General features: G+C 41.0%; 1 protein-coding gene across 1 annotated transcript in view; it reads right to left on the minus strand.

Annotated features, from left to right (window-relative positions):
- LOC131999764 (RNA polymerase-associated protein LEO1) overlaps nucleotides 1-8,131 on the minus strand; it is a 44,972-nt gene extending 36,841 nt beyond the window's left edge. The window contains exon 1 of the mRNA XM_059372835.1: nucleotides 8,010-8,131. Within this exon, the coding sequence (XP_059228818.1) occupies nucleotides 8,010-8,067 (58 nt within the window). The 5' untranslated portion in view covers nucleotides 8,068-8,131. The remainder of the gene's footprint in view (nucleotides 1-8,009) is intronic.
- Nucleotides 8,132-17,460: the final 9,329 nt, after the last annotated feature.

Genomic DNA, 17,460 nt, shown 5'->3' on the forward strand with positions numbered 1-17,460 from the left:
AAGATTTTATTTATTTATCAGAGGGGGGGGGTGGAGAGAGAGCACAGGCAGACAGAATAGCAGGCAGAGGCAGAGGGAGAAGCAGGCTCCCTGCCAAGCAAGGAGCCCGACGTGGGACTCGATCCCAGGACGCTGGGATCATGACCTGAGCCGAAGGCAGCTGCTTAACCAACTGAGCCACCCAGGCGTCCCGAAGTAAGGGCTTTTAAAAGCTCCCACATATTATTAGATATCTGGGAAGTCCACACACTTGCCCAGGACTGTGCATATGCTCAGGAAAGAACTGAGAGGGCAGTAAGATCTCATGTGTGGCTGACCTTCAGGCTCTGCACAAGCAAGAAATGAAGGCATAAACAGGTTTTAAACTGCCTGGTTGAGTCTCTGCAAAGAACGGGAGGTTTTGTTTTGTATTGGATTTGTTTGTTGGTTGGTTTTTGTTTTGGTTCTCGGAATTTAAGGAAATTTCTGTCCAATCACAAATTAATGGGACAGAGTTCAGTGGCCACACACAGCAGAGATCGTGGACCTTACTGAATTAGTTCAAAAGAATCACTACAACAAACATCAACAACAAATCCTGAGGAGGGGAGAGAATGAGGCTTCCTAAGTTGCCACATTAGAATATTCAAAATAGCCGGTTACTAAGAAAAAAGTAAAAGGAAATGTACAGAAACAAGGAAGTACAGCCCATATGTATGAAAAAAGGCTAGAAACTGTCCCTGAAGAAGCCCAGAAAATGAAAATGATGTTTTACCAAATAGAGAATATCAATAAAAAGACAGATATCTAAAAAAAAAAAAAAAAAAGATATTATTTTAAAAGATCCAAACAGAAATCCTGGAGTTGAAAAATACAATAAATGAAGTGAAAATTTCACTAACAGAGCTAAACAGCAGATATAATTAGAGAGAAAAATCAGCAAACTTTAAAATAGGTCAATTAAGATCAAATGAGGAACAGATGAGAAAAAATTAAGAAAAATGAACAAAATCTAAAAGATTTGTGGGATACCATCAAATGTACCAACATATACATAAAGGGAGTCCCAGAAAAAGAAAAAGGGCAGAAAGATTATTTGAAGAAATAATGGCCAAGCACATCCCAAATGTGATGAAAGACATTCAAAAAACCTTAGTTAATGCCAAAGAGGATAAAGTTAAAGAGATCCACACATATATTCCTCATTATCAAACTGTTAAAGACAAAGACCAAAAATTTTTTTTTAATTTAAAAAGAATGCTGAAAGCATCAAGAAAAGCAACTTGTCCCACACAAGGAATCCTGGATAACAATGACTTCTCATCAAAATCATGACCTATTCAAAGTGCCAAAAGAAACCCTGTAAACCAAGAATTCTATTCCCAGCAAAACTATACGTCAGAATGAAAGTGATATGACTGACATAAGAAATAGATGGGCGCCTGGGTGGCTCAGTGGTTAAGCCGCTGCCTTCGGCTCAGGTCATGATCTCAGGGTCCTGGGATCGAGTCCCGCATCGGGCTCTCTGCTCAGCAGGGAGCCTGCTTCCTCCTCTCTCTCTCTGCCTGCCTCTCTGCCTACTTGTGTTCTCTCTGTGTCAAATAAATAAATAAAATCTTAAAAAAAAAAAAAAAAAGAAATAGATAAATTGGACTTTTTCAAAGTGAAAACCTTCTATGCAACAAAAGACATCAAGAAAGTGAAAAAACAATTTAAAAATGGGGGGAATATTTGCAAACCACATATCTGCTAAGTACGTAGTATCCAGAATATTTAAAAAATTTTTACAACTCAACAAAAGGCAACCCAATTAAAAAAACAGACAAAAGAGGGTGCCCGGGTAGCTCAGTTGGTTGTGACTACTTTCAGCTCCAATCATGATCCTGGCGTCCCAGGAGTGAGTCCCACATCAGTTTCCCTGCTCAGCAGGAAGTCTGCTTCTCCCTCTGACCCTCCCCCCTCTTGTGCTCACTCTCTCTCTCTCTCCCTCACCCAAATAAATAAATAAAATTAATGTTAAAAAAAAAAATAGTCAAAGGACTTGAAATGACATTTCTCCAAAGCTATATATACAAATAGCCAATGAGCGCATGAAAAGTTCCTCCACAACCTTAGCCATTAGGAAATGCAAATCGAAACCACAATGAGATACCACTTAACACCAACAGGGATCGCTACATTAAAAAAAGAAAAAGTATGCATGTGCCTGGGTGACCAGTGGGTTAGGAGTCCAACTCTTGATCTCAGCTCAGGTCTTTATCTCAGAGTGATGTTCAAGCCCTGTGCTGGGCTCCATGCTGGGCATAGAGCCTACTGAAAGAAAGAAAGAAAGAAAGAAAGAAAGAAAGAAAGAAAGACGCTAACTGTTGGCGAAGATGTAAAAAAAAAAAAAAGAAAAAGAAAAAAGAAACCCTCAAACTTTGCTGGTAGTAACATAAAATGGTCCAGCTGCTATGGAAAATGGTTTAGTTACTTGCTCCTAAAAAAGTAAAAGAATTACCATAAGTCTCAGCAATTCCAACCCTGTATATATATTCAGGAAAACTGCAAACAGGCACTCAAATACTTGTACACAAAGGTTCACAGCATCACTATTCAAACAGTCAAAAGATAGAATCTGTAAATGTACTAAATATCACGAAATTGCTCACTTTAAAACAGCTACCTTTGGGGTGCCTGGGTGGCTCAGTGGATTAAAGCCTCTGCCTTCAGCTCAGGTCATGATCCCAGGGTCCTGGGATGGAGCCCCACATCGGGGAGGGAGCTGATGGGAGCCTGCTTCCTCCTCTCTCTGACTGCCCCTCTGCCTACTTGTAATCTCTCTCTGTCAAATAAATAAATAAAATCTTTTTTTTTTTTTAAGTTATGTTATAGGAGTTTCACCTCAATAAAAACAAACTGGCAAAATTAACACATTCCCAGATAAACAAAAACAGCTGGTTGCTAGCAGGCCTGCTTCCTAAAGGAAGCCTTTCTAGCTGAAATGAAAGGACAACAGACAGTAATTTGAATCCACATTCAGAAATAAAGAACAATAGTAAAGGTAACTAAATAGGTAATCCTAAATCAACATCAATGTATTTCTGGTAACTCCTTTTTCGATTCGGTTTAAAACATAGTAACATAAAACAATAATTATAAAACCACATCACTGGGAAGACAATGTATAAAGATGTAATTTGTGACAATAACAACATAAGGACAAGAGAGAGTAAACAATATAGAGAAAAAATGTTTCTGTATACTACTAAAATAAAGTTGGCATTAATCCAAAATAGATTATTATAAATTAAAATGTTAACTGTTAACATTTTAGTAACTGCTAAGAAAAGTAAAAACTATACAAAAAAAAAAGAAAGAAAGAAAGAAAGAAACAGGAAGGAAATCAACAGTACCCTAAACGAGAATCAGTCTTAAAAGACAACAATAATACAGGAACTGAGGAACAAAAAAGATATGACATATAGAAAATAGTAAAATGGGGGCACCTGGGTGGCTCAGTCAGTTAAGTGTCTGCCTTTGGCTCAGGTCATGATCCCGGGGTACTGGGATTCAGCCCTGTGTGGGGCTCCCTGCTCAGCAGATTCTGTTTCTCCCTCTCCCTCTGCCCACTAATGTTCTCTCTCTCAAATAAGTAAATAAAATCTTAAGAAAAAAAAAAAAAGAAAACAAAATAGCATTAGTCTTTATCAGTAATCATTTTAAATGAAAATGGATTAGCTTCTCCAATGAAAAGGCAGAAATTGGAGAATTTTAAAAGTGATCCATATATATGCTTTCTACAAGGGTCTCACTTAAGAACCACATACCCAAATAGGCTGAAAGTGAAAAGATGGAAAAAGATATTTCATGTAAAAAACAACCAAAAGAGAGCTATAGAGATCATACTAATATGAAACAAAATAAATTTTTTTTTAAGGTTTTTTATTTGGGGTGCCTGGGTGGTTCAGTCGTTAAGCATCTGCTTTTAGCTCAGGTCTTGATCCCAGAGTCCTGGGATTGAGCCCCACTGGGCTCCCTGCTAGGCGGGAAGCCTGCTTCTCCCTCTCCCTCTCCCTGTTTGTGTTCCCTCTCTTGCTGTGTCTCTGTCAAATACACAAATAGAATCGTTAGTTGGAAACTTCAATACCCCACTTACAGTAAGAGCCAGAACTAGAAAGAAGATCAATGAGGAAATGGAGGAACCAAACAGACATACAGACATCAACAGAATACTTCTTCCCCACAATGCACATTGAACATTCTCTAGGATAGACCCGAACTTAGGACCCAAAATAAATCTTAATAAATTGAAGAAGGCTGTATCTTTTCTGACCACAATAGGATGAAATGGAATTCAGTACCAAAGGCAAATCTGGAAAATGAACAAATATATAGAAATTATACAATGCACTCAAACAACTAAGGGCTCAAAGAAGAAATAAAAATGAAATTTAAAATATTTTCAGATAATGAAAATACAGGATACCAAAAGGTAAGGGATATAGAAAAAACAGTGCTAAAAGGAAAATCTGTAGTTGTAAACACCCACATTAAAAAAGAAAAGGGGAGCCTGGCCAGCTTAGTCAATAGAGCATGCAACTCTTGATCTCGGGTTTTTTGAGTTTAAGCCCCATGTTGGGTGTAGAGCTGAAAGAAAGAAAGATTGATTTTCAGACTGATAACCCAACCTTTCACTTTAAGGAACTAGATAAAACTAAACCCAAAGCAAGAAGGAGGGAAAAAAAATAAAGATTAGAGTAGAAATAAATGAAATGGAGAAGAAAAAAAATAAAAGGATCAATGAAACAAAAAGTTTGTGCTTTGAAATAATAACAAAACTGACAAACCTTTAGCCAGACAGACCAAGAAAAAAAGACGACTCAAATTACTTATAGCTGACATTAGACAGCTGACATTACTGACATTAGTACCAACCCTACAGAAATAAGGATTAGAAGAAAATACTACAATTTTATGCCAGCATATTAGATTATTTAAATGAAATGGATTAATCCCTAGACAAAAGACTACCAAAACTACCAAAACTGATTCAAGACAAAATACAAAATCTGAAATGACCTATAACAAGTAGGGGTTTGAATCAGTAATCAAAAAATTTCCAACAAACATGGGGCAGCTGGCTGGCTCAATTGGTAGAGCATGTGACTCTTGATTTCAAGGTCCTGAGTTCAGGCCCCATGTTGGGTATGGAGCCCACTTTAAAAAAAGAAAGAAAGGGGTGCCTGGGTGGCTCAGTGGGTTAAAGCCTCTGCCTTCGGCTCAGGTTACGATCCCAGGGTCCTGGGATCGAGCCCGCATGGGGCTCTCTGCTCAGCAGGGGGCCTGCTTCCTCCTCTCTCTCTGCCTGCTTCTCTGTGATCTCCATCTGTCAAATAAATAAAATCTTAAAAAAAAAAAAAAAAAAAAGAAAGAAGAAAGAAAGAGAAAAAAATCCAACAAAGAAATGCCCAGGACCAGGTGGTCACTGGTGAATCCTACCAAATGTTTAAAGAATGAATGCCTATCCTCAAAGTCTCCCAAAAACTTGAAGCAAAGCGAACACTTCCTAACTCATTCTAAAGATGTCACACAAAAAGAAAACTACAGACCAATACCTCTTACAAATACAAATGCAAAAATACTAAACAAAATACTAAGAAACTGAACCCAGCAGCATATTAAAAGGATACACACCATGACCAAGTGGGAGTTATCCTAGGAATACAATGGCGGTCCAACATTAATATGACCATACTAACAGAGTAAAGGAAAGTGAGCATCTTAATTAATGCAGAAAAGGCCCTTGACAAAATCCAACACCTTTCATCATAAAAGTACTCAACAGACTAGGAACCGAAGTGAATTTCCTCAACCTGATAAAGGGCATCTACAAAAACCCACAGCTAACATAGGTAATTGTGATAGCATGGATGCTTTCTCCCTAAGATTAGAAACAAAACTAGGATGTCCATTCTCACAATTTCTATTCAACACTGTACAAAAAGTTGTAGCTGGGGCAATTAGGCAAGAAAAAGAAAACCATCCAAATTAAAAAAAAAAAAGTTAAAACACTCTCCGTTTATAGAAGCCATGATCTCCTATGTGGAAAATCCTACAGAATGCACACACACACACACACACACACACACACCAATTACAGCTATAGCAAGGTTGCAAGATACAAGAAAATCAGTTGTATTTCTATACACTAACAATGAAAAATCCAAAAATGAAATTAAGTTAACAACTTCCCCTGCAATAGTATCCAAAAGGATAAAATACTTAGGAAGAAATTTAACTCAGGAGGTGCAAGATTTATACAATTAAAGCTACAATTGTTGAAGAATTTAAGAAATTCTTTGTTGAAAGAAATTAAAGACACCGGGCACAATTATACATAAAAGAAACACGTTGGGCCTAGGTAGAGATTCTACCCATTGCTATGCAAAAAGTTTGTCAGGTGTAGATATTTTCCACAGCTGTCTTAGTGCAAGGACATAATGAAATAGGTTAGGCCTAACAGGAATTACCCTGTCACATCCATACTACCTTCAAGATCAAAGAGCAACCTTCAAGGACAAATTTAGAAGTAAATCTTATAGCATCCTATTATCTAATGATAACATGGAAAAAAGCAGCAACAGACTCACAAGAAAGTAAAATATAAAGCCCAGAGAAGCAACCATCTCCATACGTCACTTCCCCATACACTGAGTTTGCAATAGGAGAAAGTGCAGGGTACACTTACTAAACTATTGCTTCTACCCATCCAAGTACTTATCAAATAGTATTAAACATCCAGGTAAGCCGGTGGGGCAACAGGAGACAATCTTTTCATCATTCTATCCCCAAAACCTAGCAAAGTGCTGGAACATGATAGGGGGCTCAATGCAGATTTATTGAATGAATGAACTTTATAACAGTGAGTCACGGGAGAGCTCACATAAAACTGTGCCTTGAAAGGCAAGTGGGATACAGACAAGTAAAAATAAGGGGGGGGGGGATGAAAACATTAGCAAAGGTAATAGAACAAGAGTTAGTACACAGGACTCTATACTTCCGGACTCATCCTGATTAGAACCTCCCAAACGCGCGTCTCCATAGAGCCCTCACTTTACATTTCCACTAGTACTCCCTTCACTACACTCTTAAAAATAAATAAATAGATAGATAGATAAATAGGAGTTAGAGAAAAAAGAGCAACCACAATAACGCATTTTGCTGAGGGGAAAAGTAGATACGTTACTCTGAACCTGGAAGGTTGCAAGAATTCTGAACTTGGATCTTGGGGCCATTCTTACTTCAAATAACTCCCATACATATTTCAAACTCAAACTATCTACGGTCTTTATGCCAGAAATATTTCCATGCACCAATAATCATTTCATCAACAAATCCTTTATCTCTCTAAATCAAACGCTGATTCCCCCATACGCTCTCCAATCTAATACCACAGACTCAGGGAATTCCAGTTTCTGCAGAGGCTCTCAGAAGACACGCCGTCTCCGGTGCGCAACGCCTCTGTACAGCCGGATCGCCGGATCCCGCCAGTCTTCCTCATCCCAGGCATTTCAAACTCCGCACCACGCCACACCCTGGCTTCAATCAGGTGGCTTTCCCGAACCCCTCAGTAAATCCATCCATCTCGTCCCGGTGTTCCCGAGCACCCAATGCCCATTCATTCACGAAGAGCCCTTACTTGCGAGACAGGACGGAGCAGGACCCCAAGATTCCGAGGCGGGCTGCGCAGGTTCGTCCGCGCCGCCACCCTTGCCCCGCGCCCCCCTCCGCCCCACACGCTCCCAGGCACCGCATGCTCCACGCACACCAAGAACCCCGAGGCTCACGCTGTTTGTCCCTCCATTCCCGCCAGCCCTGGGAGGCTGGTACCGCCGGGAGTGCAGGGGGCGCTGAGGAAGGAGTGGAGGAAGCGGCACCACTGGCCCGCAGTGCCCGAGGGTTCGCAGACCCGGAACTGGACCGCCGTCGGGCTCCCGCCGCAGAAGCCCCTACACGCACGCCTCCCCCTGAAGCCCAACCGATCCCACCTTTACGCTCAGCATCGCTGTCGGCGTCGCTCCCAAAGAGGTCCTCCATATCCGCCATTGCCCCGCTCGTCTGCCGCTGCCTCGGCTGGGGGCGGCTCCGCGACTGTTTTTACGGCACGGAACCAACGAAACGCGACAGTGTCGCAAAGATGCGCTAAAAGGCTGCTTTCGTCCTGTGACCTGGTTTCCCCTGCAATTGGAACCTACCCTTGTTCACTGTTATTATACGTCCACACAGGGGACAAGTCCCGCCTTTTAGTCGATATCTGTTTCTGTTTGCAAGGACTCTCGTCGAGGGTGGGGCGTCCCCCGTCTGGGTGTCCGCGGAGTGGGTGGTGCTCGAGGCGCTGTGCCGAAGGGCCCTCAGACCGAGTTAAACCTGCCAGGATTCGGGCCTGAAGTCCTTTGTTTCATATGGACCATGTTGACCTCAAAATGTTGAGCGCCAAAGCGCGTTTCGTGTAGGTTCTACCAATTGCTATTTACCGTATTAGTCATTAAAAGCAATTAAAGTAAATATATTCAAATATTAAGTTTAAATTCAAAGTGTTTAAATAACTCACATAAATAGCATTTTAAAATATTCTTTCCGAAACCAAAAAATTAGCAGAGTGGAGTCGTTTTACAGTTTTTAAAATATCTTTAATGTCTGACTTCAAAGAAAACAGCTCAATTCTCATAGCTGCTTCTACGTTCAGTCTGCTGAGAAATGTTTTGGTTGAAGCTTTTGGATGAAGAAAATCTGGCCTCAAAGAGATATGTACGTAATTAAGGAGAGGGAGGATCTCTCTGGCTTCTTGAAAGGGTTTTCCTCAGACCACTTTCTGAAAACCGGCAGCTATAAGAGCAGTGTATCTCAAAAAATTTTCCATCTTAACCCAGTACACAACTGATAAAATGAAATAAGTATTTCACAAAACAATACTTCCTTTACCGCTAAAATACAGTCTGAGATTTACTGTACTCTTTTCTTCTATTTCAGCTTTTGTTTTGTTTCGGTTCTAATGCCCGCAAGCGGTACACCCACTACATTGCTTTCATGATTTACTAGTGGATTGCAACCTGCAGCTAGAAAAACACTGTTCAGAGGGTTCCATTGTGTTTATTTTGCTGGCAAAAAGTTTTATTTTGGTAGGAAATGTGTCTATAATTGTACGTTATAAAATCAGACTGTAAGAGAATTTTCATAATAGGTTAGTGCTAGGTAAACCCTCTTTATAGAAGCTTAAAGAAATGAAGTGACTTGCACATGTTAAAGATTAGGTCTTTTTAAGAAAGCTTATATTTTGGTTTTTAAAAATGTACATCTTGTGTTAAATTATTATCTGATTAGTCTCATATAAGAGTTTTCATGTTGGATAGGCAACAATGGATTTTTAGTTTGGAGATTATGAGGTAGGTTTTTGTTGCAAATAATGACCAGGGTCATTGGGCAAGGGTTCAGATGGGCAAGAAGTGGGACCTGATATGTTATCAATCCTAGAGCAGTTGTGTATAAAGTGGAAAATGTAAGACTGGGTAGATGGGATCACTTTAAAACTTTCTGACTACTGGAAAGATAAGTATTTGATTGTGATTCAATTTCATTTTCATTCAGAGTACGATCTTTGAAAAGTGCACTTATTAAATCTCAACAAATTGAATTATAGTGAGGCTGACTGAATCACCATGCCTATATTCATGACTAACAGAATTTGTGTTTATTTCATATGACTACTGCAAAACAAATAACTTCTAGTACTTTAATTTTTTGTTGTTTTGTTATACTTTATTGTCGGAGGCAGGCCCCTGGCCAGGGCGGCCTCCGCCATTAAAAGATGGCGCCTGGCTAGTTGCCAGGTTAGGATTGCCTCGGGAGACTAAGCAGAACGCCCAAAGAGGAAGTAAACAGCATTGGTTGCTAGCGAAGTTGTTCATTTAGGTGCACAGCCTGATTCGCTCGCTCCTGTACCCTGCTCGCTGATTGGTCATGTAAGCGTATATAAGTGTGTAGACTTGAGGAAATAAAGAGAGAGAAGATGCATCCGAACCAGGCTTCTTGTCGTCTTTGCGGGCCGAGGGCGATAAATGGCGCCGAAACCCGGGAACTAAATAAAGGAATCTTGCAAGGTAATCCGCAGGAAAGCGGGGAGTAAAGGTCCGCAGGTAAGCGGGGACATTAGCCACATTCAAAAGTGGGAATTCCGCGGTAAAGCGGGGAGTAAAAATAGAAAAACCTTGCAAGGGAGAAGTCAGCAGGTAAGCGGGGTAAAACCACGACAAAGGTGGTGGGAAACTTGTACAAGACCGCAACAAGAAGCGGGGCGGCCATAGAGCCGGGATTTTCTTATCCAAACCACAGGTAAGCGGGGAAGGGACCACGATCAAAGTGGTGGGAATCTTGTACAAGTCCGCAATAAGAAGCGGGGCGGCCTTAGAGCGGAATTTAGCGGCGAGTCTTTAACGTCCGTGTCTGTTGTATCTGAAGTATCTAAAGTGCGGTTGGAAGGGTCTTTAGAAGACCTGCTGAAAGCCAATGGAACTCCACTAAAAGCAAAAACTGCTCGGGCCTTTTTGAATACAGTGGAAAAGGCGGCTCCATGGTTCCTAGATGAAGGCTTGCTTAACATACCTCAATGGGACCACTTAGGGGAGGATTTGAAGAAACAGGACAATATGGACCTTAGTCTGGGGATGCCTGGTGGGGCCTAAACCCAAATGTGAATCAGCTCTACAAGAGGGAGCAGAGGCATTGGAGGAAGTGAAAGAAGAGAATTTGTCTTTGCCATTGAGGACCCGGTGCAACAGGCGAGACATTATCATAAACTGTTCTATGTGAATGCTTTAACTCTTTGCCTCAAATTTAACATAACAAAAGCACAGGCACGGGACATAGTAGTCTCCTGCAGAAATTGTGTGATCTTACTACCTGCACCGTTCTTGGGGGTTAATCCTAAGGGTTTGTTACCTAATCATATATGGCATATGGATGTCACACATGTTTCAGAATTTGGAAAGTTAAGATATGTTCATGTCTCTGTAGATACCTGCTCTGGAATAATTTTCACCTCAGTGCATACGGGGGAAATATCCAGAGATGTTATCGCCCATTACCTACAGGCTTTTGCAGCATGGGGAAAGCCACGCCAATTAAAGACAGATAATGGTCCAGCCTATAGCCCACAACCCTTTAAAGCCTTCCTACAACAACCTGACATTGACTCGATACATGGAATACCCTATAACCCACAAGGACAAGGTGTTGTGGAGCGCGCGCATCTTACAATAAAAAATGCGCTTTATAAACAAAAAGGGGGAATAGGGGACACCTTCAGGTCCCCTAAAGATAAGCTCAACACCATTCTCTTTATTTTGAATTTTTTAACGTTGAACAAAACGGGTAAATCAGCTGCAGACAGACATGCAAGTGATGCTGCTGCTTCCCCTAAGCCTTTAGTACTTTGGAGGGACATCCTCACAGGAAAGTGGAATGGACCAGACCCAGTGTTAGTATGGAGTAGGGGGTCTGTATGTGTTTTTCCACAGGAAAAGGAGGCTCCAATTTGGATCCCAGAGCGGCTGGTGCATGCAGCCTTGCCTCCAAACACCAGTCATGATGCTGAAGATGCTGATGATCACTCTGGGGATGCTATACCTCCTGTGGCAGACTCAAGCCAGAGAGCTGTGGGCAGTGGTTAAAGCATGGCTATATCCTTTACCAGTGACTAACTCTTCTCTCATATTCCCTCCTCTCCCTTTGATGCATGGCAGGTCTGTAACTTGCTAGGAGCATGTACTGATATCTCAGCAGTGTCCATGTTAAATGGTGGCAAATTCCTCAACTGTTCTTATAAACAAAATGACTCTAGTATCTTTGAGACAACAGTTAATGTGTCTTGTATTACTTATCAGCCCACTCCCATATGGGTCTCGCCACCATTCCTTTTCCTCGTAACAAATGCTAGCGAGCTGAATGATACATTGAATTGCACTAAGAATTGCTATCTTTCCCAGTGCTGGAATGTCACGGCCTTCAAGCTGGCTGTGATTATGCGTATCCCTACCCATGTTCCTATCCCAGTTTCCATTCCAGAGGACAAGTTACCAGTGGTGCTATCCAGAAAGAAGAAAGATTTTGGTATCACAGCCGCCGTTGTGACAGCATTGGCTATATCTACAGCAGCTGCCACGGCAGCAGCAGTCTCGCTTGCTGCAACTATACCCACTGCGGAAGCTGTGAACACCTTTGCAGAAGGAACGGCGGCTGCCCTTCAAACATAGACTCAGATAAATGCACATCTGCAAGCAGGAATCCTGATAGTCAACCAGAGAGTGGATTTGGTTCAAGAACAAGTGGACATATGGGGGGCCCTATTGGGACTGGGATGTATAGTACCCTTCCCGGCAATTTGTGTAACTCCCATAGCCTATACTAATATGAGTGACTTACAGAATGTCTCCCGACAGCTCTCCCAATACTTGCGGAGGAATTAGTCTGCAGAATTCCAAAACTATACTCAGCACCTGCTACTGGGAATAACAAGGATAAATAACACCAGAGGTGAGCTTGCAACCCTCCCAGAGATAATCAAAACATTGCAAGATGTGTTAACCTTTACGAAACAATGGGCTAGCGTAATTGGTCTGATGACAATCCTCATAGTGGGCTTGATTCTGCTAGTAAGGAAACTGCAAATTTGGAGGTGACAGCAACATAGGCAACAGCAAGCCATGGTGCAGGCCTTGTTAGCCATCGAGGCTGGGACATCCCCCCAAGTGTGGCTAAGTATGCTGGATCGGTAGTCAGCGACGGGTAAGATTGGTGGGGGAAATATACTAACCTAAGACAGGACGCAGATCATTGATATCTGCCGTCTGATGACGGGTAAGGATATTCCCCGCCACTGACAACCTAAGACAGGCACGATCCCTGCCATAAAAGAAAAAAGGGGGAGATGTCAGAGGCAGGCCCCTGGCCAGGGCGGCCTCTGCCATTAAAAGATGGCGCCAGGTTAGGATTGCCTCGTGAGACTAAGCGGAACGCCCAAAGAGGAAGTAAACAGCATTGGTTGCTAGCGAAGTTGTTCATTTAGGTGCACAGCCTGATTCGCTCCCTCCTGTACCCTGCTCGCTGATTGGTCATGTAAGCGTATATAAGTGTGTAGACTTGAGGAAATAGAGAGAAGAGAGAAGATCCATCCGAACCAGGGTTCTTGTCATCCTTGCGGGCCGAGGGCAATACTTTATGCTGATTATTGTTCTTCTATTCATTGTCTTTCTTAGTACAGAATACAATATATTCAGTTAGATTTTAGCCAAATCAATCACAGTCATTGATACACTGCTTGCCTGAGGCTACACTCAGGTCACTTTCACTGATGTTTGGAGTATTAAAATAATCTTTCCACTTACTGCCAAAGACAGAGAAGTTCATCCTATTGGGCTTGTGTTTGATTCATTTAAATTTGGGTGTTAAGATTATCTCTTGATTTGCTTCCAGGGATAGAGAACTTCATCTATTTGATGTGTGATTAAATAAAAGAACTGCAGAGCAGCCTTACCTTGTTTCCAAATTTTTAAGAGGTTGTCTTTTTTTTCCCATTTTCTGCCTTTGTGTGGTGAAGATAGATCCTCAAAATTGTGACCTTTGAGACAATACAATACCCCCAAAGAACAGAGATTCAACCAGATTGATTACACAGCACCACACATTTATTGTATCATTACAAACATTTTTACAAGGTAGCAGTACCTTAAAGATTTATAAAATATATACTAACATCAAGTTGCAAAACAGTACAACATCTTAAAGAGTTAGAGGGAAAGCAACAGCTTGATTAAACAATGCATTAATTGAAATTTCACTCCATTTATGGTTAACTGCCATGCCACAGGAGGATCATGTGACTTATTTCTGAGTACTGTGGAAGGAGCTAGCCTTTAAAAGGAACAGGTTGATCTGAACTAGAGAGGAAGAGAGAAGTGCTAAGTTTCTGTCTATAGCAGTAAGTTAACAATGGGGCAGCTTCTTTCTTCCTCTCTTTCTTTCTAAGATTTTATTTATTTATTTGACACAAAAGGTAGGCAGAGAGAGAGGGAGGAAGCAGGCTCCAACCCCAGGAACCTGCGATCATGACCTGAGCTGAAGGCAGATGCTTAAGGAGTGAGCTGCTGAGGTGTCCCTGAGGCAGCTCATTTCTTGGAAGATGTGGAGTATTCACTCATAGACTGCCTTTATTTGATTCTTTACTGAATGGGGGCCCTGCAGTTGGTGCTATAGGAATGTTATAAAATATGAGCAAACATGGTTTCTCTCTATATATGTTGTTAGTATATATTTTATATATATACTAGAAACCATGTTTCTATATATAGAGAGAAACCATGTTTGCTCATATTTTATATATATAATATTTATATATAGTTATATATTTATATATTTTTTAATTTATAAAAATAAATGAGTTTGAGAGAAATGAAATATATAGGCTAAACATCTGGGGAATTTAAATTTTAGAAGTAAATTATAAAACATGTATAGTTTGGGGCACCTGGGTAGTGCAGCCCATTGAGTGCCAGACTCTTGATTTCTGCTCAAGTTGTGATCTCAGGGTCCTGAGATCCAGTCTTGTGTCTGTCTCCACGGTGTGTACACAGTCTGCTCGAGATTCTCTCTCCCTCTCCCTCTAGTCTCTCCCTCCCCTCTTTCCTCTCTCTGTCTCTCTCCCTCTCGAATAAATAAATCTTAAAAAGAAAAACAAAACTTGACATACAGGCACTGAAGAATGGAAAGTCAGAAAACTACCAACATGAGTGGTGGTTAGTCAGAAAAGGTCTCTTGGTCTGAATGTCTGTGTCCCCTTAAAATTCATGTTGAAATCCTAATGACAAAGTGATGATATTAAGAGGATGCCAGGGAAGTTTGGGAGGTGGTTAGGTCATGAGGGTGGAGCCTTCATGAGTAGGATTAGTATTCTTATAAAAGAAGCCCCACAGAACTCCCTAGCTATTTCCAACATGTGAGGACACAGCAAGGAGGTCCTGGCCATGAATCAGAAAGAAAAGAAGCCTCTTCACCAGAACACAGTCATACTGGCACCTTGATCTTGGACCTTCCAACCTCCAGAACTATGAGAAAAAAATTTGTTAGTGTGAGCTGCCCAGTCTGTGGTATTTTGTTAAAGCAGTTGCAATTGACTCAGGTTGATTCAAGCTAGATTACCGAACTAATGGGAAGGAACCCAGTTTTCAGAATATAAAATTGAGCAGAAAGTAAAATTCAGCCAAGCAAAACTTCTGTTAGTTTAATCAAATCTATTCCCTCATATACATGACTTTCCAGAACACTGTAGATAAAGAGAATATTTATCAGCTGACATAGAAAGGATCTAGGATTAAAATGACATTGGACTTCTCAACAATGCTTCTGAAAGTTAGGAAACAAAATCCTGAAGGGAAACGATCCATTCTCAAATTCTATATCAGTCAACATATCATTAAATACAAGGCAAGAATAATGTGTGTGTATGAATTCTGTGTAAGCCAGCCTCTATGTAAGCAGTCTAACTGCCCTGAGGCTGCTGCCATGCTATGAAGAAGCCCAAACTAGACACACACGAGACCAAAAGGTGAGTCTCTCTCCTTTTTTTTTTTTTTAAAGATTTTATTTATTTATTTATTTGACTGACAGAGATCACAAGTTGGCAGAAAGGCAGGCAGAGAGAGAAGGGGAAACAGGCTCCCTGCTGAGCAGAGAGATGGATTTGGGGCTGGATCTCAGAACCCTGAGATCATGACCTGAGCCGAAGGCAGAGGCTTTAACCCACTGAGCCACCCAGGCACCCCAGGAGAGTCTCTTAATAACAAAGAAATACCTTAAAGAGAGATAGAGAGACCTAACCAGCCCTTAGCTGCTGTAGAATTGCTGTTGTTCCAGCTCCATCTGAATACAACCTCAGTGGGAGACCCCAGGACACCAATGCCCAGCTCAGCCTTTCTGAAATTCCTATCTCACACAATCTAGAATACAATTAGTGGGCGTTGTGGCAGAGTACCACTATGTTTTGAAGTAGTTTGTTATATAACAATAGCAACTGGAAGAGTTACTAAAACATTTTACAATCTATGAATTGTGACCCTCCAAAATGAAGAACTAAACAAGGAAGAGAAAGTTTTAGGGGAAAAGGAAACTCAATATTGGAAAGGGGCAAAAGTTAGGGCGCTTGGGGGGCTCAGTCAGTGGAGCAACCGATTCTTGATTTCAGGTCTTGATCTCAAAGTCATGAGTTCAAGCCCCATGTTGGGTGTAGAGCCTACTTTAGGAAGAAAGAAAGAAAGAGGAAAGAGGAAAGAAAAAGGCAAAAAGAATCCCTATTATCCTAGAAGGCTGCTGGTCCTGAATGGAGCAAGAGGACAGAAGTCTCCAAGAGAGAACAGCCTGAGAAGAAAATGAAGCTAATAGAATACCTGCTAGATTCACCCATCAGTAGGGATTTAAGTGCCTTCTCTATGCCAGAAACTACTGTAGGCACTTGAGATACAACAGAGAACAAAATAGACAAGCATCTGTTCTCAGAACTTGCATTTTGGTGGAGGATGCGACACAATATAGGAATATACTAATAAATTTATGAATACATACACTTTCAGTTTTGTATATTTATATCTGATGTGTATGAATATTTTGAATGGATATTTTTCTGTAATTCATATATAAAAACTTGTACCTGACACATTAAAGCGAAGCAAACAGAAAACCAAGACAATCATTACCTCCAAGAAAAAGAAAATGAATGTACATAAAGAGAGCTATGTAGCTCAACTGGTAATAATTAAAACAGATAACACATAATACCTAAGACTTGTTCTAGGTATGGTTTTGAGTACTTTTTATATAGGTCCACGGTCTTTTATCTGAAACTCTTAGAGCCATATAGTGTCAAAATTCAGATACTTTCCCAGATTTTAGAAAGGGAATAGAGCACATTTATAACCTTTATTACTCAAAACATCCAATTATGTCTAAGGAATATACTAATTCAAAATTAAATTTCTATGGTAAAGTGTACAAAAATCCAAACTGAGAGGGATAAATAGAACTTTAAGCATCTTTTTTTTTTTTTAAGATTTTATTTATTTGGGCGCCTGGGTGGCTCAGTTGGTTAAGCAACTGCCTTCGGCTCAGGTCATGATCCCAGCGTTCTGGGACTGAGTCCCACATCGGGCTCCTTTGCTCAGCAGGGAGCCTGCTTCTCCCTCTGCCTCTGCCTGCCATTCTGTCTGCCTGTGCTTGCTCTCTCTCCCTCTCTCTCTGATAAATAAATAAATAAATAAATAAATAAATAAATAAATAAAAAGATTTTATTTATTTGACACAGAGAGAGAGATCACAAGTAGGCAGAGAGACCGGCAGAGAGAGAGGGAGAAGCAGGCTCCCTGCTGAGCAGAGAGCCTGCTGCGGGGCTCAATCTCA

The sequence above is a fragment of the Mustela nigripes genome, chromosome 13 (genome assembly GCF_022355385.1).
Source record: "Mustela nigripes isolate SB6536 chromosome 13, MUSNIG.SB6536, whole genome shotgun sequence".
NCBI classification, from domain to species: Eukaryota; Metazoa; Chordata; class Mammalia; order Carnivora; family Mustelidae; genus Mustela; species Mustela nigripes.